The 27,892-nt window shown below is 44.1% G+C and overlaps 1 protein-coding gene across 3 annotated transcripts; it reads right to left on the reverse strand.

Moving 5' to 3' along the window:
- Nucleotides 1–694: 694 nt before the first annotated feature.
- CEP43 (centrosomal protein 43) lies at nucleotides 695–27,768 on the reverse strand. Of its 3 annotated transcripts, XM_082855441.1 has the most exons (13): nucleotides 27,633–27,768; nucleotides 26,882–26,935; nucleotides 24,624–24,678; nucleotides 24,059–24,147; nucleotides 23,470–23,607; nucleotides 21,060–21,140; nucleotides 18,576–18,635; nucleotides 10,593–10,819; nucleotides 8,440–8,552; nucleotides 6,958–7,026; nucleotides 5,525–5,564; nucleotides 4,528–4,624; nucleotides 2,834–2,960 (listed from the first exon to the last, which is right to left on the reverse strand). In XM_082855441.1, exons 1-13 carry the CDS (start codon nucleotides 27,732–27,734, stop codon nucleotides 2,886–2,888), a joined length of 1,200 nt encoding a protein of 399 aa, XP_082711567.1. In that variant the 5' UTR covers nucleotides 27,735–27,768; the 3' UTR covers nucleotides 2,834–2,885. The 3 variants fall into 3 exon arrangements, with proteins under 3 accessions (XP_082711565.1, XP_082711567.1, XP_082711566.1); XM_082855439.1 differs by lacking the exon at nucleotides 18,576–18,635 and having other exon boundaries at nucleotides 695–2,960; XM_082855440.1 differs by lacking the exon at nucleotides 18,576–18,635 and having other exon boundaries at nucleotides 10,593–10,816.
- Nucleotides 27,769–27,892: the final 124 nt, after the last annotated feature.

Raw genomic sequence — 27,892 nt, forward strand, 5'->3', positions numbered from 1 at the left:
TGGGTTCAGGGTAAGGACGGCTGTCCCCCTGAAAGCGTACCGTGTCGTCCTCGGGTGGCAGCTGCCCAGCCCCAGCCTGTGCTTCCCAGACCCCTGGATCTGTGCATGTGGTCGCCTTGGATCCTCCCCGGGCACGTACTGGGGCTGACCTCCGCTCCAGGCACCAGGGATACACACTGCTTACAAAGTCCCTGCTCCAACGGAGCTTACGGATGATAACCCAGCCCATCTCGACAGCAATGAGAGATGAATAAAATACACAGGGCAAACGTGACAGTGACGGGAGGGAAAACGGGCATCCCCTTCCGGCTGGAGCTTCTCTGAGAACGAGACGGAAACAAGCCAGCCCGGCAGGATTCTGCGGGAAGGACGATCCAGACAAGGAGAGGCAGATACACCCCAGACAGGACCCACCTTGGCAGCTCGCAGGTGCTGTGCGGCGCTGGGGCGGGGAGCGAGGAAAGAGGGGCGAGGGGCAGAGGCAGGCGGCGGCCATCGGGGCAGGACCGAGGTCAGCACAACTGGGGCCCGGTTACTGTCAGTACGAAATACAAAGGGCGTGAGCTTTCACTCACTTTAGTCATCATCAATAAAACGAGACTTTTATTGACATCTGACACACAAAGAAACATTTGAAAAACTCCACCGTACAATACAGGTTTTACCATAAAAATGTTATTTCCTGGGTTAATGTTTCAATATGTACTTCTCAACAAAAAGAAAACGCTAATCACACTCAAAACCTTCTATCTAATCAAGGGACACATGTGGAAAGAGAGCTTTTTCACAGCTGAATTTTAAGCTATTAAAACTATCGGATCAGATGTATGTACTGCTGATGACAAAGCGAGTCTCATAGTTGGCATTTTCTCCCCATCCTCCCAGGTACCATAAAAAGATCAGATTCTGTGGGTAACAGAAAAATGACAGATTTCAGATGCTTCTATTCAAAAGTTTTCTGCAAAATTAAAGCGCCACACCCCGATGATCATTCCATTGAAACGATTTCAAATCATTGCACAGAAACCTAGCTCCTATCAAATAATATCAAAAATAAATCACACATTTGACACAGATTCCAGAGGGCCAGAACAGAACCACAATCTTTATAGAAAATGACTTTTTACAGAGAAGACATCCAAGGAAATACATTTTACAGCGAGCACATTGGGGGACTTTTAGCAACAGACTACATCTTCACGCAGCGCTATTTCCTCACGTGAAACAAAAAGCCTGACCGAGACTGAGATCACGGCCCACAGACCGAGGGCAGCTTGGCGGAGCGGCTCCCAGGCTGCCCTGGCCCACATTCTGTCCTGCTTCCTCTCGGTGTTCATGGCTCAGCTTCACTTAAATTGTATAAAATCAGATTCTAATGTCACATAACCTTGATCCATACATGATCACTTCCCTTTACATTTTGGAGCCTAGTAAATATTTCTGAAATGTTTAGACTAGTATGCAATGAAAAACTAACATTATACAAACCACAAAGTCGGTTCACTTCTTGAGATCAATGAATTAGGTCTAATTCGCTCCTTTTATCAATGAAGGTGACAATAAAAAGCTTTAATTTAACTGAAATTAAAAAGTGCAAAATTTAACACAATCACAGCTTTACTTACATCAACATGAACACGCATGCATCACTTCCAACTGTTCTTTCTGATACTTCAGGATCAGTAATGTCTGCAACCTACATAAACAGCAGCACAATGGGTAGAATGTAAACGAGACTGCCTGAAATGCTGTCATTGGCTCAACTCTTAAGGGTTACAATGAAACTATGTACAGTGTATAAAGCTTGTCAAACTGGATATGGTCTTAGGCCATTACTACTGTTACAGTCCAATTTGGATTTTAATATAACCAACTTATAGATCTGAAATAAAAGCACTGCTTAATGGTTTCAGATGCATTTTGGTATTTAATATGTTTCAAGGCATCTTTACAAATAATAAATTATGACTATGACAAGGAGAACCTGTGAATAAAGCTTCTTACGTGGACATAGCGCGGCAACTGCAAGTGCTGTCAGAGACAATTCCATGAATCAAAAGTCATAACCACATGTGGATTTTAATCTTTAGAACAAGCAAAACTAAGTAGCACACACGGGTAGTTTAATATAACCTTAATGGCCTAACAAACCTTCCAAATGGAAGGAAATATAAAATAAAGTCAACCTATCAAATGTAACTTACAGTGATGGGCTTCAGGACTGCAGAAATCCCAGGCCACCTGCCAACTACCTGCAGAACCACCTGCTGCCGAAGTGCCTGACCCCAGGCGGCTGCCCCACAGGTGCGCACGCGGAGCTTTGGGAACCTACGGCTTTACTGGCGCCTTCGTTATGCGCTTAATACTGGCATTTCACAGACTCGCTCCTTGTAGTGAATTTGAGCGTGATCAACTTCCACAGAGAAGCACGTAGCTAAACCAAATTAAGAATATGGACTCTTCCACGCATGGTCTCAAATGGGAGTATTTTGTTTAGTATAATGAAAAGCTAATTTTTTTTTTTTTTTTTTTTTTTGCGGTACGCGGGCCTCTCACTGTTGCGGCCTCTCCCGTTGCGGAGCACAGGCTCCGGAAGCGCAGGTGCAGCGGCCATGGCTCACGGGCCCAGCCGCTCCGTGGCATGTGGGATCTTCCCGGACCGGGGCACGAACACGTGTCCCCTGCATCGGCAGGTGGACTCCCAACCACTGCGCCACAAGGGAAGCCCAACAGTTAATTTTTTTTAATATCTGTAATCTTTTTGGAACACAGGCACCAACAGGGAGCAGACATTCCAGCAAAGAGAGATTGTCCAGGATAAAAAAAAAGAACTGATCAGAGGCCTTTGTCCCTTTGCCGATTAGAATACTTCCTTCTTTCATCGCCTAGGCAACATCTTCCAGATAATCCGCAACGTCACTGAGCTGGGACACAGTCAGGTCCTGTGTCAGGTCATCAAGCTTCGTTGTTCAAAAGAAAGAAAAGAACTAGTGTCAGGATGCAAGCAGAGTCTTAAATAATGTTTAACATCTACGCTGTAGCTTAAGCGCCGTCTTATGCTCTACAAACTGCTGCACAGGCAGAAGTCCTCGCCCTCACTTTCTTCTTCCTTTTCTGAGATTTTTTTGAAAGTTGAGCTAACAGTTGAACTCTACATGAACAAGAAGACTGGCTGTTAAAATAACCCATCTGTAGCTCTTTTCATAACTTTAAAGCAACATTCAGGCCTCTTTAGGATGACATAAGGTAAAAAGAGAAAGACATTATGACAAACTTATACCGTCTCAGGAATGAGAGAAGGCACGCTGCGTATTATCCCTTAACCTTCAGAGCAAGCCTGTGAGGGAGGCATTGACACCTCCTCTCACGAATAAAGAACTGAGGATCGAAGGCTGCAGCTCGCCTGAGAAAGCACATGCGTGAAAGAACAGGAACGCGGGCCCAGATTCACTATAAAACGCTGCTTCTCTCCAAGGCCTTCTCTCTGCATGACAGTCCCCGACAGTCACAAGCACTTGGAGAGTCTCTCCTCATTCTGGAAAGCAAGGTTCACCTCCAGGCTGTAGCGACCTACAACCTCAAAGGCAGACTCACCCCCAGTTTACCGTGGGCACTGATATCTGATCCTGAGATGCTACCTTACATCGCAGATCTATCATACACCTAAGTATCTGCTCTCTGCCCAAGAAAAGGTCAAATGTGATCTCCAAAACGCACTCCTAATTTTACACCCTGACTCCCCGTTTCTGCTGTCTTGTCTCCCTGCCTGCTCAGAACAGTCCACACCCCAGTCTCTGCTTCAGCTCCTGCATTCACAGGGATCTTATATACACACAAACCTTCGATACTGACGTCTCTTAAAAGGACCTCCTACCTACAGTGTCTACACCCTGAGGTGGTCGATCCTGACTCTCATCCTGACCCACCATGGCCCAGTTACACCCACAGCAACTGAAGCCCCAGTAATAACACGCCAGCATTTCACAAGCACTCAGTTAACAAAGCAGGTGACAACTGAAAACAATTTTACACATTCATTACAGACATTCTTTTTAGATTTGGACCAGGAAACTCCGTCATAAACTTTACGGAACTTTCAACTGCTTTTCTCCTAGTTAGTATAATTTTTTCTTTTATTGGCGTATAACTGCTTCACAATGTTGTGTTAGTTTCTGCCTCACAGCAAAGTGAATCAGCCCTACGCGTACACACATCCCCTCCCCCTTAGACCTCCCTCCCCGCCTCCCATCCCACCCATCTAGGCCATCGCAGAGCACCGAGCTGAGCTCCCTGTGCTATACAGCAGGTTCCCACTAGCTCTCTAGTTTACACATGCTAGTGTATTTACGTCAAACCTAATCTCCCAATTCATCCCACCCTCCCCCCTTCCCCTCCTGTGTCCCACATCTGTTCTCTAAGTCTGCCTTTCTATTCCCGCCCTGCAAAAAGTATAAAGTTTTGAAGCTTTACAGTAACTCAAGGCAACAGGCACAGATAGCACTCCACGGGAGAAGCACAACATCATACTTTATCACTGGTATTGACGTCATCTATTTCCACAGAGAGGTCTTCCTCGATCTCTTCACCAATACTTAGCTCACTTTTTTCTGAGCGATGGCTGGTACTAATTTCAGGGGGAAAAGAAAAGAAAAATAACAACTTTGAATATAAACATTTAGAGAGAGTAACTAGCATTCTTCAATCTTTCATGTAATTATTTTAATTCTTTAAATAAAATAGAATAAACTATTACACATCATTAATTCCGTACATCTCATCTCACTTGAGCCTTAAAATAACTCAGCAGGGGCACAGGAATAGTCCAGTCCCTTTACCAGATGAGAGCACTAAGCTTCACACTAGTGACTGTGGCCACTATGGCATGAAAGAAGCAAACCCAGATTTTAAAAATGTCATCTCTCAAAAAACTGTATGTTAGGAAGTAAACACAAATTCTAAATTGGGGGAAAAAAACTATCAGTTACATAAAATTCTCAAACTCTGATTTAAAATTTCTAATCATATCTACAACAAATATTACTTCCAAATTAATTATTAGCCAAGTCATAGGTTATATTTTCTTTACATATATAAAAAAATTACCTAAAACAAACTATTAAGAAATGTCCCGTGAATCAGAAAAACCATTTGAGGGGGCAATTTGTTTAAGCCAAATGTAGACAATTCCCCGCACTGAGATCAGAAAGGGGAGAACGAAAGCACTGGCAACCCAGTGGCCCAACTGCTTCTGCTGGCTTCGGAGTCGATCCTTCAATGTTACTTCCTTTTCTTATTCTTATCAAGTTCCCTGCACATAATACAGATGTTCTTATTCTAATGTAAAATCAAAAACACGCTTCAAAGTCCAATGTATTAATTCTGGATTAACTATCTTTCATTCACCTTCAATCAATATGAACAAGAGAATCAAAGACTAAAATAAGCACCAACGTAATTCTGTCATACTTTCCTGTTCAGAAACTGTTTACAATTTATGTATTTCTTGTCCAACCATTTTTCTTACCTATTAAAATCATCAGCATAGTCATCTTCCTCTCCAGTCCCTGGTAAGTTTAAGAAAAAATATATATGTTATATTTATATAAACACACCTCACAATTTATCTACAATTAGACACACATTTCCTTCAAAAACTACACTACTGAATTATATGCCATCATTAAAAAGAACAGCTGGGCTGCAGTTTGGATTTGGGGGAAACTAACCACCCACTCCCCCACCTTCCTCCGGCTTCTGTAGCCAATTCAAGGACGAAATAGTCACTGAAGAGTGGGCTGGAGCCTAACATTAGCCTCTGACTTCCTGGTCACACATACAAGCCTGTCCTGCAGGCCAAATCCGCCCACAACCTGTTTTTCTACAGCCTGCAAGTTAGGAGTGGCTTTTACATTTTCCAATGATTGTAAAAATACAAAGAACACTCAGAGACTACGTGTGGCCCACAAAGCCTAAAATACCCATTCTGTCCCTTTACAGAAAGAGTTTGCCGACTCGTGCTTTACACATGTGAAGCACCTGTCTGTGAACATGAGTGCCTTTGACTAATATTTTTGTCTCCCAAACTGAACTGTGCTCTAAAGCCTTATTCCAGAAGCGTCAAGGTTCTGAAGGCGGTACGGTGCCCACAAGTGGCCCAGGGCACTCGGAGGCTTCTCCTGCTGCAGGAGTACCGCTCCCGCTGCTGCTCCAGGCCACAGGACGGGGCACAACACCCCAGAGTTCCTGTTACACGTCCATCCCCATCAGACTGACTCCCTGGGGCCCAGACCACGTTCCGCCAGCCCCAGGGAAGCGCCTCTGCCTCGGCACGCACTATGCTCGCGGTCCGAACGGCAGGCTCTCCCCTCTGCCTGCCCCAGCAGGTCTCGCAGAGCAGTCACTGCCTGGGAGAGGCTCCCCCATCGCCAAGGCTAGGCTAAGTCAAACTACTCCCCGCTTCCGTAAGGCTGCGGCCTGACTCTTCTAACACTCAAAGTACCCGTAAGGCACCTGTTTAACACCCATCTTCCTGCTAGGTTTAAACCCCACGAGGTCAGAATCCGCTGTGGTTACTACTCCCTCCACCCCTGGCCGACACAGTAACCCTGGATACATAAAAACCGTCCAACCATCTGTGCATGAGGTGCTCACGGTAGGCTGACTGACACTTCATTTAAGATTTTATTCTAAACAATAATCGCCTTAGGGCTTCCCTGGTGGCGCAGTGGTTGGGAGTCCGCCTGCCGATGCAGGGGACACGGGTTCATGCCCCAGTCCGGGAGGATCCCACGTGCGGCGGAGCGGCTGGGCCCGTGAGCCATGGCCGCTGAGCCTGCGCGTCCGGAGCCTGTGCGCCACGACGGGAGAGGCCACAACAGTGAGAGGCCCGTGTACCGCAAAAAATAATAATAATAATCGCCTTAAAGCAGTCCATACTGCAACTGGAAATCTACTGACCTAAACCAAGTGATCCGATTTTATCATTGACCAATTTAAGATCTTTCAGAATTGTGTTTCCCCTTTTACCTGTGAACAGGAAAAAACAGTCACATTAAATTGACTTTTAGAATATAATAGTCTCTAAACCATGTCAACTTTTTTTTTTGCAGTACAGGGTTTGTTGATACATCATAACCAAAAACTAAGAAGAAAATTACAAACTGTGATTAATTACACTGCATTATGCATTATTATGCATTACACAATAGAATATGCTTACACTGTGTATCACACATCCCTTTTTTAACCACACTATTACATATCCTTTTTGTAGCCACACTACTTTTTATTGGAACCTGACCATCAAAATCATTTTCTACCCAACTATCAGATATCAGCCTTCTATAAGAAGCCCTACTGGGCATGAATTCATGGACTACAGTTAATTATTCTCATCAGTTTTATTTTTCCTTTGAACTTCTAAATTTTGCTTCAATTTAATCGCTATTTCATTTACCAAACTTATCTCCTCATTGGTTTTTATTTCTTCAGTGCCCAGTTCTCAAGGCCCTCTCTAAATCATTATTTCCTAGTCAGTATTAAGAGTGACATGATCATGACACTCTGGATTCCTTCACTGAAGGTGACAATACCTGGGAAAGGAGAAGAAGAGGGAAACTGGGCCGAATTAACAGACTCATGGCTAGTTTACTTTATGTGCCCCGAGAAATCCTACTACAGTGGTATCACATAACACAAAATGGTTAGTAAGTACTACAAGATTATGCAAAACCCCACAGCAATTTCCTAATAAAGATCTACTCAAAGAGGCACATTTGTACTCTAAACACTCTGCCAATTAAATCCTATATTTACTATGATATAGTGTACAAAGCTCATCTGCATGATTACATGTTTAAGGCCTTGCTTTTTAAATCCTTGGTCTTGTCACCATCTGTGTGCAGTAGGAGAGCCATTCCACGTCTAGCTAACAATCCCTACCTCTGCTGCATATAAAAAGACACATCTGATCCAAATCCCTAAAGGGAGAATAGCATTTTAACATTCTTACGATGATTACTGTGCTATCTACGGAATAAAGTTTTAAACAAAAAAACAAAGTTTTAAAAATTAATTGTAAGTAAATCCTACATAAGTCAATTTAAATGTCCAAAAAAGAGATGGCTTAAAAATTATAATGTCTATTTATTATAGAAGACGGTTAAAAAGTCAATTTCCTAAAAACATTTCCATGGCACAGGAAAAGCAGAATACAAAACAATACAGAGAATATGACCATGCTCAAAAGAAATTTTAAAAATATTAACAGAAAATATCACTGAGTAGTAAAATTATGGGCTATTTTTATGATTTTACATATATTTTCCTGAAAAAATAAACAATGATCATACACTACTTAATTAATTAGAGAAAAAAATATCATCAGCATTCAAAGTCCACGTCTTCAGTCAGCAAACCTAGGGACTTCCAGACACTCACTTTCAGAGTCTTTCAATGAGGGAGCTCCAGTAAGGGAGCTGAGTCCACTTTTTAAGGGGGGGGCGTCCGAGAGCGATGCAAGGCTTCCTACTTGCTTACTAGGTTCACTTTTCCTAGCAAGAAACAAGTGTACAGTTAAATGGGATTCTTACATTCTGCCATTAAAACACAAGCAGCTTGAATATATCTTGTAGGCAACACGGGAGCTGGGCAATAAAGAATATACATTTCACAGATTCAAAATCATGAAGTACACCTGGCAAGGCAAAACAGACTAAGAATCACTGCAGGTTCGCGCAGGAAGTTCCCCCTCTCTAGAACTGCGTGTGACGTCTCACAAATTAAACCGCTCCGCTTCATGGGCTTCACTGTCGGGCATTTTATCGGAAGCCCCTTCCGTGGCCCAGAGATGCAGGCAAGGGACAGCGCAGAGGCTGACGAGCACAGCACGACAGCCCAGACGTGCCCCGGAGAGCGGGCCGCAAACGACGCCACCAGCTGACCTCAGCACACAGCCCTGACCGCCAGCCTGCAGCGGACGCGGGGCAGTGCCCAGCAGCCCGCAGGCTCGCCCTCCGGCCCGGCGCCCTCTCACCTCCTCCGGCGCCGGCACGGAGGTGCAGCATTCCAGGAATTCCCCTCTCCCGCTCTTACTTCGTTCATCTTTCCTCTTTAAAACCGGATCATTCTCATCAACACACGTACGTGCTACTGTTCTTCGCAGTTTAACATTTCTAGCCCCATGCCCGCTCTCCAGCCACCGCGCATCCCTCTGCACCCTGTACAGGAAAACTCATCAGGAAATCATTCTGCCACATACAGTCCTCGCGCCTCAGGCTTTCCGGAACCCACGCTAACCCTTTAACACTGCCCCAGGGCCGCCCGCGAGGGGCATCGGGGCTAAGTGCAAAGGGCGACTTTCAGCAGAACTTCACTCAGCTGCTCACTTGGGCCTCCTCCTCCAAGGACGCCTCTCCCTCCGGTTCTCTGGGTCCCCTTCCCGCTGCAGTGCCCCTTCCTTGGTGGCCTCTTCCAGTCTCCCGGCTGTGACCTCAGCCAAGACTGATGCCTCCCTAACTGTCACCTCCAGCCCAGACCTCTCCCTGAATGCCCACACCCACACCCGAAAACAGGCTTCACCTTTCCACTGCCGACCTTCTCGAACTCGCTGGTCGAGAGTGAGCTCTGGACCGCCGCGCGGCTCACCTGCGCGATCCAGCCTCGCTCCCCCTGCTCTTCACCTCGATCAGCTGGAAAAACTCCTAGTTACTCAGCCTGGGAAGAACCCCGGAGCTGCCCTTGATACTGCTTTTCCTCTCGCACACTTACCAGCAAATCCTTTTGGATCCAAACTCAAAATACATCCCCTACCGCCTATTGCTCACCACTTCCGCCATCACCCCTCACCTGGAAAACCCTAGGAGCTTCCCGCCTGGAGACCCAGCGTCCAGGGGGCCCTGTCACTGCGCACGTCGCACGTCGGAGCAGTCACGCTGCTGCTCACAGCCCGGGGCTTCCGGGCCCCTCGGGTTCAAGCCAAGCCCTGCGGTGGCCCCGGCCCCTGGACCGACTCCACCTCCTGCAAGCTCCTCTGCCGCAGGCCCTCGGACCCGCCGCACCACTCACCTCCGCCTGTGCAGGGCTCCGGAAGCCCAGCTCAACGCCTGGCCTGCTCTCCCCTCCATAAGCTCGCCCTTGAGGTGAGGCCTTCTCCAACAGCTACTGAGAACCGGCTGCCCTCCACACCCACACTCCCACCCTCCGCCGTTCCGTTCTCTCAGCTCCTGTAACACGGGCTGCATCTATGCGACACAGCACCTGGGGACTCTTAACTTATTGCTGCTGCCGTCCAGAGTATGAGCTCCCGGAAGCAGAGATTTTGCCTGTTTCATCACTGTTGCACCTGTACCTGAAACGGTACCTGGCATACAGCAGGCACTCAGTACAAACCTACCTGCTGAAATCATTAACATCTAGGTCCTTCAAAACTTGGAATTGTTTGACAACATAAAAGGCTTTAATGACACAAAATCAGACTTACAAATTCACTAATTACAGAACCATTGGTAGCTCATTATTTCTTAAACATAAAACATTTAGAAATTCTATTTTCAAGCCGCTAGTCTGATAATATAAAAGCACAGGTTACTCACCAACCATAGGTTTTTTCTGGTTTAGGAATGGGATCATCAAAGAAAGAATCTCCTTCCATATCATCTTCATCTGGACAAGGACCAGCTTTGTCTTTGACATCTAGACTTTTGTTGCTTAACAAGGATCCAATTTTTGTTTCATGGGCCAGTAAGTGAAGACTACTTTTGCTCTTTGGTTCTGATGATGAGATACTGGTATCACTCTGACTAGCATCATTGCTGGCCTTCTAGAAAAAGAGAGGGAAAGAGAAAAGGTCTCCTTGGCGAAATAAAACTTTAATAAGACATCTTAAATAATAAAAAAAAGTCACGTGAACATACACAATTCTGTGTATGCACGCGCATACACACGTGGGGTCTTGCAACTGCATGAGGTGCAGTGGGACCCCCCGGACCTACCAGTTCATCCCCAGCCTTCAGAGCATAACTAACTTTTGAAGGGGAAAAACGTCAAACATGTTTGTACCATTCCTCTCCTCCCTCCCTAAATGGAAATACCTTTACCTAGCCCATTTATACACAAACTTTCCCATTTCCTCTTACATATATATCACTGCTTCATAAATTACCTTAATATGTTTTCAACTCGCAAATAAAAAGCATTACTAATAAAGGATATAAGGAAGATTAGTTCATTATCATTAGTTCAGCACATAAATGAACCAAGCATTAAAACAAAGTGGTCGTCAATAAAACTAGTTTTCCATCCAGTGCCAAATACAGCGGACATCAAGGTGAAAGATGCCGCCTTTACCGTTCACATTTCTAAAGTAAAGTTTTGCTAGTTTTATCACTGGTCTTTAGACTTTCAGAGTACTCCCCATTCCACACCTCCCTTCAACGTCCATGGATGCATGTACTGATGCATATGTTTCTATATATCTGAAACCAACATATAAAATTCTCAAGCATTTTTACTCCTATCCTACTGATCTGGTGATGTTAGCAGAAAATATACTGCACATTGTATTTTCTTGTTTTCAGGTAGCCCTAACCCTCACAACCTAATTTTATTCTATCCTTGGTCAGATTGCTTTTTGTCTTTAGACACTTCTATGTCAACAACATAAAAATAATAACAACAAAACCAAAATATCATGATAGTAATAATAAAAGTAGCTAACATTTAGGGAAAGTCTTCAAATGCTTCCCACGTGTTACCTCATTTTAATCCTCAAAATAACCTTATGGTGTGTGGGGCAGGTTCTGTTTTCTCTGCAGAAATGGAAAAGGAGATGTAGAGACACTGCAGTCACTTGTCAAGCCGGGGAGTAAAGGCGTCTGATATCAAAGTCTGATTCCAGAGGTTAGCTCTAAAGGCTTATGCTCTGCTACTAGGTTGAGTCATATGAAACTGTAGTTTTTATGGGTTAAAAATGACAGTTTCCCAAGATTCAGCCTTCACACTACAGAGAGCAGTGCTGCGTCAGATGCCACAGGGTGTGAGATGAGCTCTCTCCTGAAACACGGAGTGTGTGATGTAGTCCACACTCGACTACTAACCATATGATTGTAAGGAATTTAATGTTCTCAGGCATGAATTTCCTCAAGAATTGAACCACAGTAGTCTTTTCCAAGTCAAATTATTACCAGGAGGTAAGGAAAAAGGGATGGGCAGCTGGGGAAAAGTGGTAATAATGCGGATTAGAAATTACTCAAGGAGACACTAAGGATGACTGCACTTTCAATCTGTGTATAGACAGAAGGTACTATGCAGTAAGACATACACTTATAGTTTTACACTAATTAGAGGCCATGATTAGTTGACAGAAGGTAAGATATATGCTGTACAATTTTTAGGGCCTTGTATAGAGCTATACATTCCATATGTTATTAATACAGATACATCAATGATTGTAAAACGAGATGTCTGGAGAAATAAATACCAAAATAAATACCAAGTTATCACCCTTTTAGACAACATAGGATATTTTCAAAGAAGCAGACACATTTTCAAACTTCCCAATAACTTTCTTGGAGTTTTCCTATTATTATCAATTACAGAGAAGCACCACCCACCTATGTGTTTCTTAAGTATATTCATGCCCGTTATAATTTCTCATTTATAAATATTTTAAAAATTGATTTATATCTTTTCAAAGGAATATGCATTTGGAAATAAATACCCTGCATTCTTGTGCTGTTTAAACACATTTATGATTACAGATACTGAGACAGTGCAAGACTGTCTCCTTCAAAACATCCGTGAGAAAATTCTAAAGGACACCTGACATGAAACGGACAAAAACAAATGTAAAGCACATTACAGGAAACAATCATTATTCCAACGGAGTCTTCCCTCCCCACGAATTCACAGCAACATAATTTAAGTCCACATAATGGACTATCCGAACTTAATAACCAATATAGATCCATGATTATTTTTGACAGGTTTTAGTCTTGCTATGAAACAAAAGACTAGTTTTAGGAAGACAAGTTTCATGGAGTAGCACATTACGATGTTCAACACAATACGTATTTTTCAAAATAATAATTTGTTTTAAAATTATAGTTCTATTTATCTATGGAGTAAAATTAAACTTTAAAAACACGCAATCTGCTTTGGAAGCGCTGTCAAAATCAGTTTCTAAATCACATAGGAATGTGTCATCACTTCGTAACTATGGCTCATTTTTTATCAAAAAGACATTACCTAACCGGGTTAGTAATGAATTCACTAAACTTAATTCCGAATATTTTTTACTATTAGAAGAAAAATCCACACTAAGAGGAGAAGCATTTATCAAAACATTCTGTAGACTGAAACAAAAGTACTGCAAAACTTTAAGAGCAATTTTCCATGGAGGAAGCCCAACGTCTTTGAGCAACAACAGATGAACTCACGATGCATGTGCCCTGGGGTCTATTTATTTGTTTATTTTTTGGATTTTTACACGGTAAGTTTAATAATGGAGATACACATGGCGTACAGAGAGACACCAAATACAAACTTAAAAAAAAGGAAGCTTTAAAATGTCTTCCTGGAGGTAAAGATGTCTAAGCTGAGTTTTAAAAATAAACAGAACTTTGAAGACAGGAGCTAAGGACAGGGTATTCTAGGCAGTGGGTTAGCTAGAGTAAAGGCACAAAACTGAGAAACAACGGATACGCACCAAGAAACACAAAGAGCTCAGAATCGCTAAAGTGTGAAGTTAAAGCGAGGCTCAGCAGAATAAGGCAAGACAGGTCCCAGATCACAGAGATATTTCACGGAGGAGCCATGTTTGCATATTAGAAGGATCACGTGACTACGTAAAAAGCAAACGTGAAGAGCCAAAACCCTTAAAAGAGGAGAACAGTTAGGAGGCTGTTTGAGTAAAACTCCAAAAAAGAAGGTACAAGGGATTTAACTAGAGCTGTAGGGCAGCTGGATGCTGTGTGTAAATCCCAACTCTTCTCCGTAACTTTACACAAGGCCCTGATCTCCCTATGCTTCCATTTCTTTATCTGTAAAGCTGGCATAATAATGCTGACAGGAATGACACAGTATCATTCCATTTGCCTACGAGGAAACTGACAGCTAGAATAAGGATTAATTAGATGGGACAGTTCAGACAAGTACATACAAGTTAAGTTAGCAGGACGTGGTAATGGATTTAATATGGGAACTGCGAGAGGAGTGAGATTTCAGAATGGCTCCCTGTTTCAATTTTGGAGACTATCAACTGATATTGAGAACACAGGAAGAATTGGTCTCGTGAAAATATGGCCTATTTCTTATAACTGAAATTGAAATAGACTGGGATCTGTTTAAAAAACTTTTATCATGACTTAAGACAAGTCTCATACACAAACTTCAGTTACTTAAGTCTCTATCACCTAGATGTGGACAAATTAAGACTCAGGATAAATCTAAACAGCTAAGATTAAGAATTGTTTAAAATAAAGAAATGTAACCAAAAAAAAAAATTCCTATGACAATGCCTTAGAATTCATTCCCTGGACAACCTCAGAAGCCTTGGAGGTTATTATGGGTTAAACTGCATCCCCCCAAAAGGTAAGTTGAAGTCCTAACACCCAGTACTTCAGAATGTGCAGTCATTTACAAGTAGGGTCACTACAGATGTAATCAGTTAAGAGGAGGGCACAGTGGAGGCAGGCAGGCCCCTAACTCAATACGCCTGGTGTCCCAACAAGAGAGGACAGGCACACACAGGGAGAAAGCCCGGTCAACATGATGGCAGAGACTGGAGCGATGTGTCTACAAGCCAAGGAGCACCGAGGACTGCTGCGAGCTGCGAGGAGCCGGGAGGGAGGCCGGGAACAGAGTCCCAGCCTCAGAAGGAGGCAATCCCGCAGACACCTTGATCTCAGACTTCCAGCCTCCAGAGCCGTGAGACAGTAAACTTCCGCTGTTTCGAGCTACCAACTTTGTGGTGCTTTGTCACAGCTGCCCGAGGAACTAAGAGGTAATTATACTAAAACATAACAAAGTCTTGTCTTTCCAGATCAGGAGGCCTACTGGACAGCACTACAGCCGTCTCACTTAATCCCTTGGATGGACCCCAGGGCTAATAAGCTTTATGCTAAATTACAGCCAAACTGTAAGGAAGTTCTAGTGTATGTTTAATTTTCTACTAGTATACTTACACATTCAAGATTTCAATCATTTCTAGATTAACAGCAAATCAGCATCATAAAGAAGTTTCACAGAGAAATAACTACCAATTTTCTAGTAGCCAAAAACTGAATTATCAGTAGAATGTCTTAAAAACCTGGAAGAAATAATTTTGTTTTTCTAAACTAAAGGCTTAATCTGCACTGTTCATAACAGAGGAACAGCAAAGCCAAAGAAACATCCCCGTTTTGCAAAAGTATTCAAAAATACTTGTGCAATTCTAATTCTCTTCCCCGCCCACACTTCAGCCTGCAGCTCCCCTCCCCGACTCCGCCAAAGACAGTTTGTGACCCATGACTTACTAATGAATTCTTTAGAAAAATAGTTTTACTACCATTGTATATGTGTGTAAAACACACATATATTTAAAGGTTTAATTTACTTATCTAGAAAGTAAACACTGTGGAATTTGAAAACCACAAAACAGACATACAAGCCCCTCTTTCTAAAAACTCAGTTTTTCTGTATATGCCGTATAAACAATCTGTAATTCCCACAGATGCACATGAGAACCAATGTCTGGCTGTGAAATCGGCCTGCAGATTACCCTCTGTCCAGCGGCTCTGCTCTCTTACCCTGTGCAGCCAGCTCGCAGGTTCAGCGGACAAGAAGTCTGGGATCTGAAGCAGAAGGCCTGGCACAATTATGGGTTATGGGCCAAGTGCTGGCATCTTGTTCACCCACATGCATCCCTTCATTGAGGGGGTGGTGGGTGTGGGTGTGTGTGTGTGCGCGCGTGTGTGTGTACAGAATAATACTGTTTTGTTCACCTAGAAAACCCTAAGGTGAGACTGTACTTTCGGGGATCATTTCTACAGCTCGAAAACCCGAAGGCAACCGCAAAAGATGCGGAAACACACGCTCCCAAACGTACACAACACGTGATCCCCATCAATGCCCTAAATCAACATAAAGCTGGGCTTATCCCAGAATTTTGAAAACAAGGAACAAATTTAGAAATGTCATTTATTAAGAACTTGAAGCAAAAAAACACCTCAACACAAATCAGTTTTAAAACACCTAAAAATCGATTATGAAAAGAAAGGATAACCTTCCATGCTACGTTTAATGTGATGATTGAAACAGCTTCGTGTTAAAAACAAACGAAAACATCAAATACCTTATTTAGTTTTTTCAACTGAATGGTAAAAACCTTAGTGGAGCCTACCAAAAGTCTGTTGTAATAAATAAAATGCATTTATTTTTTTCAGACAACTAGCACCATGCTTGGTACAACAAAACGGTTCACACCAAAATAGATTATTGCGGATGATACTCTGGAAGTGTTAATGCACATTTAAAATGTTTAACTCGTTGAAGAAATGCCCCCCCATCTAATATTTGTGCAGCTTGTACTCTAACTCTTCTAGCACCCTTTACTGTCCTACAACAATAACAAAAAGAAGCGCAACTTTTATTTTTACTCAAATTAAATTAGATCAAAACCCTTCGATTTTGCTTTGCATATTAACGGGCTTACAATACTAAGTACAAACCAGTTAAACATGTAACTGATTTTTTAAAGTTTATTTCTGATATGAACATAGCTTCTCTGAAAACAGCCAGAAGTCTCTGAATGAGCAGTTAATACTTGTGCCTCCCCGCAGGCAAAAGAAACAGTAAGACACAGACACTTCCTACTGGGCCCCTGGGCTACCACTCCCAGCTCTGCCCACCCGAAGGTGCCACTACCTACCCTGTGAACGGCTCCCCCTGGAGCCTGGCTGTGGACAACCCCCATGACCAGGTGCAGCTCAGGATTTGGATTATTAAGATGTTAAGAAGTTAGGATACTAAGGGTACTGGGACCCTGCTGCAAGCACAGGGCAAAAGGTGAAGGCAGAGGGAGGGAGAGCTAACGGCTCCTCTGCTGGGCTGGAAACAGGCAACGCTGGGTACAACACGCATTTCTTATAGACGCAATTTGGAAACAAGAACAGGGAAATAGAATGGAAAAGGTTTCCCAGTCGCTGAGGAAGTGTTTTGGGCTCAGGAATATAATCGTGAAATAAAAGGGGCCCGACGTGCAGCCTGCAGCTCCAGAATAAGGCCTGTGCAGCCTCTTCAGTCACCCGCAGAGCACGTGAGAGGGAGGCGCAGAGGGAGGGCGATGTCTGCGCCCTCGCCCCTGCGTCCAGCACACAAAGCGAAATGTGTCTCCTAGTGGCTTTGGTTCTACGTATCAACTTCTCTCAAATGTTTTAACTTCTTTAAAACTCATGACACCAACAAGATTTTTAAAATTTAATATTACGAAATATACTTTAAAATAGTACAAGAAACTGACTTAAAACATCTATAAAAAAGCATGCTAGTTTATATGCTTAATTATTTTTCTTAAGGTCTGTCTCACGTCTCCAATCTGACCATAAACTGCTTAAGTGAGGACCCATGTTAAATCTGTCTTGCCCCCAGCACTTAACAAAGACTTTCACTATGTAAATGTTCAAACATACTCGAATACATTTAAAAACATCTTCTCATGTAGTAGTGCATAAAGAATAGTGTGAACAAATATAGTAACAGGAACTTACCATTGAAACCACTAGAACTAAAGCCAGCTAACACAGCAAATACAATTGTTCAAAAGCCTTTAATTTTGGAAGCCCTCAACTTAGTGAAAAAATCTACACATAAACCTACAGGCTCAACAAGGACTAGTGATATTCTCACACAGTTGAACGTTAAATAACTTGATCTTATTCTAAGTAAGTGTAAGAACTATACAGATAATTAATGCTTCTGAGAACTCCAATACTTAAATTTTATAAGCAGCTCATCTACTAGCTTAGTCGAATTCTCAGATCTTTTGGGAAGGAGAAAAAGCAGCCAAGGCGGTGACACAGCGGCGCCCCCGTGAGTCTGCTGTGGGGCAGCGCTCAGAAAGGCTAACACGTGCAGGGGCTGACGAGCTGCTCAACACACACAGAAGTGTCTTGAAGGAAACCAGGGCTGGCCTTTACTCATCGACTGGAACTTATCCAAAAAGTAGTCTGATGTTCTAGTTACCTCAGATAAAAATCATAACGTTAAGAATACATAGGTGACCATCCATTCAAGAGGAAAGTAAGTATCTTCAACTTGTTTTTGTTGCCAAAAAAACAAGGAATTCTCAAAGCAAAACCAAGAGCAGAGTTTTAAAATACAGCACTATGATTTTCACCTGGATAAAAACTGAAAGTCAGACTACTTTTTCTTTTACGTCACCATGACTTTGGCATGTTCTGATCACAGATAAAAGAAAGTGACATTTCGAAGGAAAACGTAACCCTAGGCCAGTGGGAACTCAGCGCCCGAGGAGGCCCGCGTGAGGCCGGCGGTCGGCCCGGCCCAGGCCGCTCTCCTCCTCGGCCGCCCCGCGTTACCTTGGCACCAGACTTCCGCCTGCTTGGCTTCTTCTTACCTTGTCCTTTATACCTTGGTATCTGAGCATGAGAATAAAATGACATTTTACCACAAAGTATAAATCTTTAAAAATAAACTAATTCATACCAAACCAATACAGATTCCTATTAGAAAATTTCTTAAAAATGGAAAATCTAACTAATATGCTTCATTTTGAAATCCACTGTTTTAGTCTTTTCTTCACACTCTTCCTAAAGTGGTTCAGCTCACGTTTAATTTCTCCCTCCGACAGTCCCGGGGTTCAACGTAGGGACCAGAGCCCCTGCTCAGCTCCTGTGGGTGGGGACTCACTCCTGTCCCGCTCCGTCCAGCAGCGCGCTAAGAAAGCCAGCCTGCACGCCTCAGCAGCTTCCTCTGGGGCCCGCCCTGGCCTCACCTCTCCTTCCCCGGGAGGACACAAAGCGCGCTTCTAAGGGCCGGGCTGGACCCTGTGCTTGGCCCCAACTTCCCGGAACTCTTAGTGCTCTCCAGACCGATGAGGCGCCCTGTAGGCCCTTCGTAGAGCCCCCAAACCACTCAAACACCTCAGAGAGAGAAGAAAGCAGGCAAGAAAAGGGTGGGGCAAGGGCTGGAATCCCAAATCCAGACCCTGTAGGACGACAGGGGAACTGCGGTCTAACTGCCAAAAGAATGCCTTGTCTTAAAACAGACCCCATCCAGCCCCACTAGAGACGGGCCACGGTGTCCGGAAGTGCTCACTGCGCCCGCGGCCCGATGATGCGACTGAGAGCCCAGGCAAGACTGAAAACCATCGGAAGGTGGCAGAAGCAGGGACCACCTGGAGACACCTTAAAAATTACCATCACTTCTCTGTATTTAGAGCAACATTTCCTGACTTAAAACTTAAGATTCTCTTGATAATTCTCATGATAGAGCTTAAAACTCTTTTTATGTAGAGAGCATACGGATATGTAAAACAGACATTAGATTTTATCTTGAAGACACACAATATGTGGAAAATTAGTACTGCCAATATGCTTTAGAAAATAATATGCTAAAAAGAGAACTTCCAAATAACTCAATACTATAGGTGTTAATACGTGTTTTGGAATATGGTTAATTTTAATCCCTCTAAAGCCAGATATTTTCAGAAAGCAAACCTTTCTTTTTACTAAGGCTCTTATATCTGGCACTTAATTTGAAGTGAATTTTAGATTCACTCACGACCTCGTTCTCCCTGTACAGCAGGTTCCAGCCTCCAATGAGCATCCCGGGAAAATGCTTCCAAGACCAACCGACCCTATTAGGAAAGGCTAACTAGGCCTCGGGAAAAAGAACAGCTACCAGCAGCGTGAGAGCCTCGTTCCCAAGGCACAGCATTCCTCTGATTTCTAAATCTAAAAAATAAAAAGGAGCAACAAAATCAAAGAACCAGCAATAAACAGCAACAGGAGCCATTCACTGGTGTCTACGCCCACGCATCTGGAAAAGCAAGGAACCTAGCAGCACAATTGCTGCCCTCCAGACGTTCACCTAATTTAAAAAGACACAACTTGTATCTACGAATAACACAGCACCAGGAGCCACCTTGGGGATGTACTCCACAGCACCTCTCCAAACAGAAGTCAGAGGAAGTCACACAACACAATCAGACCCAAGCCCGCCCTGGGGTAAGATGGGCTGGTTCATCCACCGTGCTGTGCTCAGCCAGGCACAGGAAGATGCCTTTCCAGACCACCACCTTTCTATCCACTCCTACTGTTACAGAGAGCCTTGACTTTAAATTCAAGTGTTCCACACAATTGTTTTCTCCGTTAATCCAAATCCCTGAAATCAGAAGGCCTTAACTTTAACAGCTCATACAAATATAACCAGAGGGCATAGACTTTTTATAAATCCTTAAAATATCTCATTAGTATAAAAAAATCATGGTCATTTACAATTCCAAACCTGGGCCCCTGTCTACAGTATTCAACACAACAATTCTATATGTTGGAGCCTGGTATTCTCCAATTACAGCAATTTATAAATGAAAAGTAAATTTCCTTGTTAATTGAAGGACAAAACGCTCAAAGTACCAAATGAATCCAAACATCCTACAATTCTGTTATTTAACAGCATTATTTCTTTCTACGATACAATATTCAAAACAATATCAAAGCAAACGAATTTTCAAAAATTAAAAAAATTTTTTTTAATAAATTCAGCATTTTAAAAATGGAAAGTATATACTGAGATCAAAATCTCATGCGGCTCAACATATAAATTGTTGACAAAAAAATTGAAGAGCATATTTACATGGCATTTTTAAAAACCTACTGTCTTGCAATAATGGTCCCAAAGGAGCTTATTAAAGTTTTAGAAGACTCTCTAAATAAATAAATAAATAAATAAACATTAAAATATATTCTTCATCAAAGACAAAAAAGCACTTTAACAACAACAAAACTTGTAACAAGAGTAGCGACAGAAAGCAGGGCCCCGTGGAGCCTTAGCCCACTCACCTTACTCGGAGGAGTGTGTGCACTTGCTTTTCCTTCTGGTGACTTTGGTGGAGAATGTACATCAGATAGATCTAGTGCACCCTGAAATATTTCACAGTTTAAAATTAAAACGTTTAAAACTAAAGCATGAACATACCAATTATACCTCAACAGAATATCAGCATTTAAAACCACTATACAATATGGGCACTCTTATTTCTTCCTATTAATATAAATATCCTCATTAGATTTTCTTCAAATTTTACCAAAACACAAAGCAAACAGATTTGTGATTCTAATCACCTGCTGAGTATCTCACCCAAACGCCTTGAACAGGCTGTGCTCGGCCGCGTTTAAACGCGCCCCCAAGCTTCCTTTCCAGAGTTATTTAACCTTCCCACTTTGCTTTCCCAACTCGCCACACTAACTCAGAGACCCACTCTTTCTACCTTCCCTTGACTTGCTTCCTTACTTCACTGTCTCAAAAAAAATCAACTAGCAACTCTCATAAAAACAGGAGTACATTCCAAAAGCGGCTCCTGGTGCTGCGTTATTCATAGATATAGCGACTCCCATAAAAACAGGTAACTGAGTGGGGGGGGTGGGATGAACTGGGAGAGTAGGACTGACATGTACACACTAATATGTATAAAATGGATAACTAATATAAACCTGCTGTCTAAAAGAAATAATAATAAAATTAAATTTTTTAAAAAAAACAGGTAACTATTACAACTATGCGGGATGAGGCACTAAATTACAGGGGCTGCCAAGAGGGAGTGAGTGAAAACAAGAGAAAACGTCCCCGAAGTCACAGTCAAGAGAACATGGATGGCGGGGCTTCCCTGGTGGCGCAGTGGTTAAGAATCTACCTGCCAATGCAGGGGACACGGGTTCGAGCCCCGGTCCAGGAAGATCCCACATGCTGCAGAGCAACTAAGCCCGTGAGCCACAACTACTGAGCCTGCGCTCTAGAGCCCACAAGCCACAACTACTGAGCCCATGTGCCACAACTACTGAGCCCGCAAGCCACAACTACGGAAGCCCGTGTGCCTAGAGCCCGTGCTCCGCAACAAAAGAAGCCTCCACAATGAGCAGCCCACGAACCGCAACAAAGAATATCCCCCACTCGCCGCAAGTAGAGAAAGCCTGCACGCAGCAAAGAAGACCCAACACAGCCAAAAAATAAAATAAATATACTAAAAAAAAAAAAAAGAGAGACCATGGATGGTAACATTGCACAGCTAGGTATGGGGGAGGATGTACCATTTCAGGTGCAGAATAGATGAAAAAAGGGGGAAGGCAAGAAAGCAAAAGCCACTTCACAGGTAAGCTCCACCTGGCCTACGCACAAGGTTGCACATTTCAAAAAAAGGCGTAAGGCTAGAAAGCCAGGTTCGTGCCACATCATGCAGGATCTTCAAGTTGAGGAACCTGGAGACTATCCAGTTGCCATTACATAGTCACTGTAACGTTTAAAGAGGGAAGAAATAGAGAAAGAGCTGAATTAATTCAGCAATCATGAATAGAAAAGACTGAAAAGATGTGGGCATAGCAACCTGCTTTTTAAGGGGGGGCTAAAATGCACTTTTGGTACAAGCTTCCCTGAGTTCAGTGGGCTAATCCACATCTAGTTTTCTTCTCCAGCATCACAAGTCCAAAGTCCATTACCTTCCACATTCCTACAGACCAACCTGACCTAGAAGCACACATTTAACCAGGTATCTGGAACAGTCACGATGTTGTCTACATCCATGAAACAGTATCTTTATGTAACACTAATGTTTGTAAAGGAAATCAGGCCATTAATCTCATTAGCACGATTTCTAAAAAGAAAGGATGAGAAAGACAATGGCTAATCAAAAAAACGAAGTATGAAAATGTTTAGAAACTGCAAAATCAACAGCTTAGAGTTTTAAGCCTAGTTTAAAAAAGCCCTTAAGTTCAAAAAATTGTTAACTAGCCTATAATTCAGCCCTTCTACGTTTAAAAATAGTAGTAAAAGTAACAACCAACAATTGAGTGTTCTCAGCATTTCACATGCACTAACTCACGCGTGGACTAACTCACGCTTGTAAGCCCCACGACGCCTGCAACGAAGGCTACCATCCCATCTACAAAGGAGGACCAAGGCCGGAGGCTAGTTAGTGGAGGAGCTGGGATTGGCTCCACACAGCCCAGCTCCTGAACTCCCTGATCTGAGCATCACTCCCCAGGACAGGTGCGGCAGCAGCCTCAGAGCTACCGCATCTCCAATTTTCATCAAAATGTGCATTTATACAATCTCTGAGTATGTCTTCTTTTGTTTTGAAGGAATAACCTCTTTTTATTTAAATCCGACTCATTACGTATGCACTAATCTGCGTGGCCGCACTAGACAGGCAATGACTGGAAAACAGAAGCAGGTAACAAAGGGCAGGACTGTACTTACTTCCCCACTGGTTGGCCCTTTTTCTTTCTGTTGACAGCGTCTGATCACTTCTAATAATAAGGGTCCACCCACCGTACCTTCTGCTTCAATAATTCCTAAATCTCGGGCTAAATTCTCTCGACCTTCGAGACCTTGAAACTGGGAAAGAAATAAGATATAAAGAAGTATAAATGCACCAAAATATAGAAAAGTTATTTTCAGAGATTAAAGAAAAATATTTTCAGAACTTAAAGACATCTCTAAACTCAAAGAGGCCATTTTTCTAAGGAATGAAACATCCATTTTTAAGAATTATATATGTTTTACCAAGTCTCTGCATTCAAAGTCTCCATTACCAGGCATAGGCTTAGAGCAGAACAAGGTAACTCTATAACAACACTTCTGTCAAGTTATGTGAAGCAGGGACGCTGATGCCAGCTATCTGACAGCTCAGATGGCTTTTGAGAAAAAGATAATCAACTATAAAATATAATCTTTATGCAAGATTAAACTAAGTAAGTTGCCAAATTTTGTTAACTTTCAGCTTTAATGAACCCATCTGTGTCAAAGGCAGTTTCAGAGACAGACGTAAAAAGCATCATATTCTTACTGTGCTAGTTTCAGGTTGAAAGACAGCCAAGGTAAAATCAAGGTGGAAAAACTGAAGAAATTCGGCAACGAGACGAGCCACCAGCCGGCCTGCGGAGAGCGAAAGAGAAGGTGGGCGAGGGTCTTTAGGGCCCAGGCCTCCTCACTGACACCGGAAGTAAGGCAACTACAGTAAAGGGAGAAAAGAAGTTCCCCAGTGTTTCAAAGTGCAAATTTCTTCTCTTGAATAACACAATGCGGTGATGAACATCTCAGTTCCGCCACTTCCGCATTAGGACCATTGGTCTGGAACTATCAGTAGCACAATGTGACATTTCATAAATGGATGAGTGCTTTGCTTTTCACAGGAAAATCAGCTTTTTACAATAAAATTGGCTGTAACCAACAATTTCCCATGACCAGTGACATTTAATGGCAAGTCAGCTGTATAATAATATACAATTTAAAATGAGAACCTAGAAGAATCAGATACCTCAAAAACTAATCTGAAATTCCTCATTTCTCCCAAATGGAGTCAAGATTTGAAAATTCAGAGACAGACAAAATAAACAACAACAAACTCTTACCATCTTTCGTATTTAAAAACTTTTTCAGGCTCTCATTGACTAAAGGAGTTTTGTTCTGTTAAAAAATGAAATATTTTAAGTGTTATACATTTATCCCCAAATGACTACAAAATGTAGACTAAAGTTTAATTTTTTGGCAAAGATATCAAGTTAAATACTGTCACACACAAAATGATGGCTAAACCCATTCTATAACTACTGATTACTACAGGAACTACTTTTTGCTAAGGTAAGGACTGAGACAGGTAAGGACTGAGATATACTCAATTAGGAGATTCTTCTTGACAGCAACAAAAGAAATTACTTAGGTGTAGTAGTGATGGATTTAAGATGTTAATGAATTAGAGGGTGCCTGGAGCACAAGGAAAGGTATAAGACAGACACAGTCTTTCAAAACTGAGGAAAAAAGTTGCAGAGGTATTAAAAAGCAGAACATGAGTCCAGGGAATCAGCTTTCTCCTTGAGAGAGATGTAAACATGTTCCCATGCTCAACAGAAGAGCCAGCAGAAAGGGAGAGGCCAAAGATTAACAGCGTATAGAAGAGGCACTGACCTAACACCTAGAGGTAAAACCCAGAGAAAGTGATTATTCTTGGACACGACAGAGTCGCCTCTACTAAAGCAGGAAGGAACGAGAAACAGATGAACACAGATGCAGGGGAGCTTTTTCTGAGATGAGTGACAGATTGTGGCGGAGGACACAAAAAGTTAGGATCTGATGCTTCTATTATTTAGTGAAGGGAGAGACAAGACCGTCTGTCAACAGTGAAGGAATCAGGTGATGTAAGAGGCTAACGTGAAGGCGAAGTGGGAGCTGCTGAGCAGAGACGAGAAGCAGGGTCAGCAGCTCACGGCCTCAGAGGCTGGAACCGCCAACCAGGAACACGAGCAGTCCAGCGCGGGGACCGCTCGAGCGCAGACGGACACAAACGGGGAGGGGCGTTAATCGGCTCAACTAAATGACCCTTAAGATTTTTCCCCAAATCAAGTATGGCTGGAAGGCAAGGTAGTGAGGATTTTTTTTTTTTTTTTTTTTGCGGTACGCGGGCCTCTCACTGTTGTGGCCTCTCCCGTTGCGGAGCACAGGCTCCGGACGCACAGGCTCAGCGGCCATGGCTCACGGGCCCAGCCGCTCCGCGGCATGTGGGATCTTCCTGGACCAGGGCACGAACCGGTGTCCCCTGCATCGGCAGGCGGACTCTCAACCACTGCGCCACCAGGGAGGCCCGAGGTAGTGAGGATTTTTGAGATATGGACCATGGGGTCCAGACCAGCTAAGAACAAGAGGCAGCTAAGAGAAGACATGTCTAGAAAAACACAGAAGTGAAGACCTTCATGAAGTGACAGAGGAGCAAGGCATCTAGGTCTAAAGTGAGAAGGAGAAGAGGCTGATTTGTCACAGAGGAAGCTGAAGGCCTTGATTATGGAGTAACGCTTGCTGACGGCAGGTTCCAGGATATTTACTCAAGATGGTGGCAGGACGTGCCGTAGAGAGAAAAAACTAAATACACTTATACAGAGAGAAGTGACAGGACCTTTGACATAAGAAAGACTACATGATTTTAAAATAACTGAGTGGGGCTTCCCTGGTGGCGCAGTGGTTGAGAGTCCGCCTGCCGATGCAGGGGACACGGGTTCGTGCCCCGGGCCGGGAAGATCCCACGTGCCGCGGAGCGGCTGGGCCCGTGAGCCATGGCCGCTAAGCCTACGCGTCCGGAGCCTGTGCTCCGCAACGGGAGAGGCCACAGCAGTGAGAGACCCGCATACCGCAAACATACATACATACATACATACATACATACATACATACATACATAAATGAAATAAAATAACTGGGTGACCGGATAACTTGGAGAAAAGCTGCATACTTGGAGAAAAGCTGCATATTCCTCCCACCTGGTGGGGATTCACAGTGCATATTAGCATATCAAAGGTTCTAAGGGGTCCCGCAGTAAACCCACTTACTGTGAAACCGTTTCTTCAGGTGTTCTGGATTTCCCCTAGGGAAAGAGATCTATGAGATTTACTATTGGCCTCAGAGTTGTGGTGCCTTAACTTTCTTTAGATTACTCCAAACCTCTAAAATATACATGAAAAGAGAATAATCTTGACCCTCTCCCAACAGTAAAGAAGTTTAATCCTTAGTTCAAAATTGTCCCTGGCTACACACTCCTCTAAACACTGTTTTAGAGTGGCTTTTAAGTAATTAGAAATTAAACATAAACGAATACAGTCATTAAACTTTGTAGATTTCGTACCTCTACTTTTTCTTGCTCCTCTAGCGCTAAAAACACAGCTGCTCGGAGTTCAGCCTTGAAAAAAAGCGGGGGGCAGGGGTAAAGGAACAAAAATGATCTCAGGACATTTTCAGGACAAGCAGCTCACCAGCTGAAATTTCAAAAGGCAAAGGGAAAACTAGCACGATGATAACGCTCAGCAGGCAGGTGCAAAGAGAGCCCAGAAGGCGTCCCGAGACGTCCTGACGAAGGGGCGCAAGCTCTCTGTGCCCCGTGCCCACCGTCTGTCCCCCTGGCACTGTCAGCACCCATCACTCTGGCTGCGATCCTGATTTCCGGTCCTTCATGACGCCCATCGGTCGCGCCAAGGTTGCAAAGTACACTCCGAGAAGCAGCCCGCCACCCGCTCGTCACCGCCAGCGGGAGGGGCTCGCTGCCCAGCAGCAGAGGCCAGGGGCGGGGGAGACCCAGGGGCGGGGAGCAACTCGACCACCGGGCCTGGAACGGGACCAGAGTGGGTAGCGGGCGACTCGACCACCGGACGCCGCGGTCGGCCTCCTCCGACGAAGGCTGGCCGGGCCCCCCCCCACCCGCTCGCCGCCGCGCGGCCCGGAAGCTCCCCGGGAGAGACCCTCGACCCGAGCGCGGACCGCCCCGAGGTGGCCCGCGAGCTCGGACCTCAGCCCAGGCGGCCCGCCGGACGCGTCCCTTGCCCCTTTGTGACGCCCGCGGCCGGCCTCCCCTCCGCCGGCCCCCCGGCCTCCCGCCCAACCTTGATGCGGTTCAGGACCCCGCTGTTCTCCAGCGTCTGCACCAGCAGGTCCCGCAGCTCCGTGTCCTCCTCCGCCACCACCGCGGCCGCCGTCGCCGCCATCTTGCTTCTCCAAGACAACCGCCCAAGCCGCGCCGACTGCCGACGGTTGCCGCAGCCCGCACGGCGCGCGGCAACGCGGGTCAGCCCACGCTCCCGGCGCCGGCGCGCAGCCAGCCGTCACGTCGGGGCGGGGCCTCGAGCGGGGGCGGGGCCACGGG

The sequence above is a fragment of the Leucopleurus acutus genome (assembly GCF_964270905.1).
Source record: "Leucopleurus acutus genome assembly, chromosome: 15".
NCBI classification, from domain to species: domain Eukaryota; kingdom Metazoa; phylum Chordata; class Mammalia; order Artiodactyla; family Delphinidae; genus Leucopleurus; species Leucopleurus acutus.

What these genes read in the sequence shown, in the direction of transcription:
- CEP43 (XM_082855441.1), bottom strand. Translation starts at nt 27,734, where the DNA reads ATGGCGGCGACGGCGGCCGCGGTGGTGGCGGAGGAGGACACGGAGCTG. An exon ending in GGGTCCTGAACCGCATCAAG is followed by an intron (nt 26,936 to 27,632) that starts GTTGGGCGGGAG and finishes CTTTTTTTCAAG; the next exon opens with GCTGAACTCCGAGCAGCTGT. An exon ending in CTCATTGAAAGACTCTGAAA is followed by an intron (nt 7,027 to 8,439) that starts GTGAGTGTCTGG and finishes TCCTGTTCACAG; the next exon opens with GTAAAAGGGGAAACACAATT.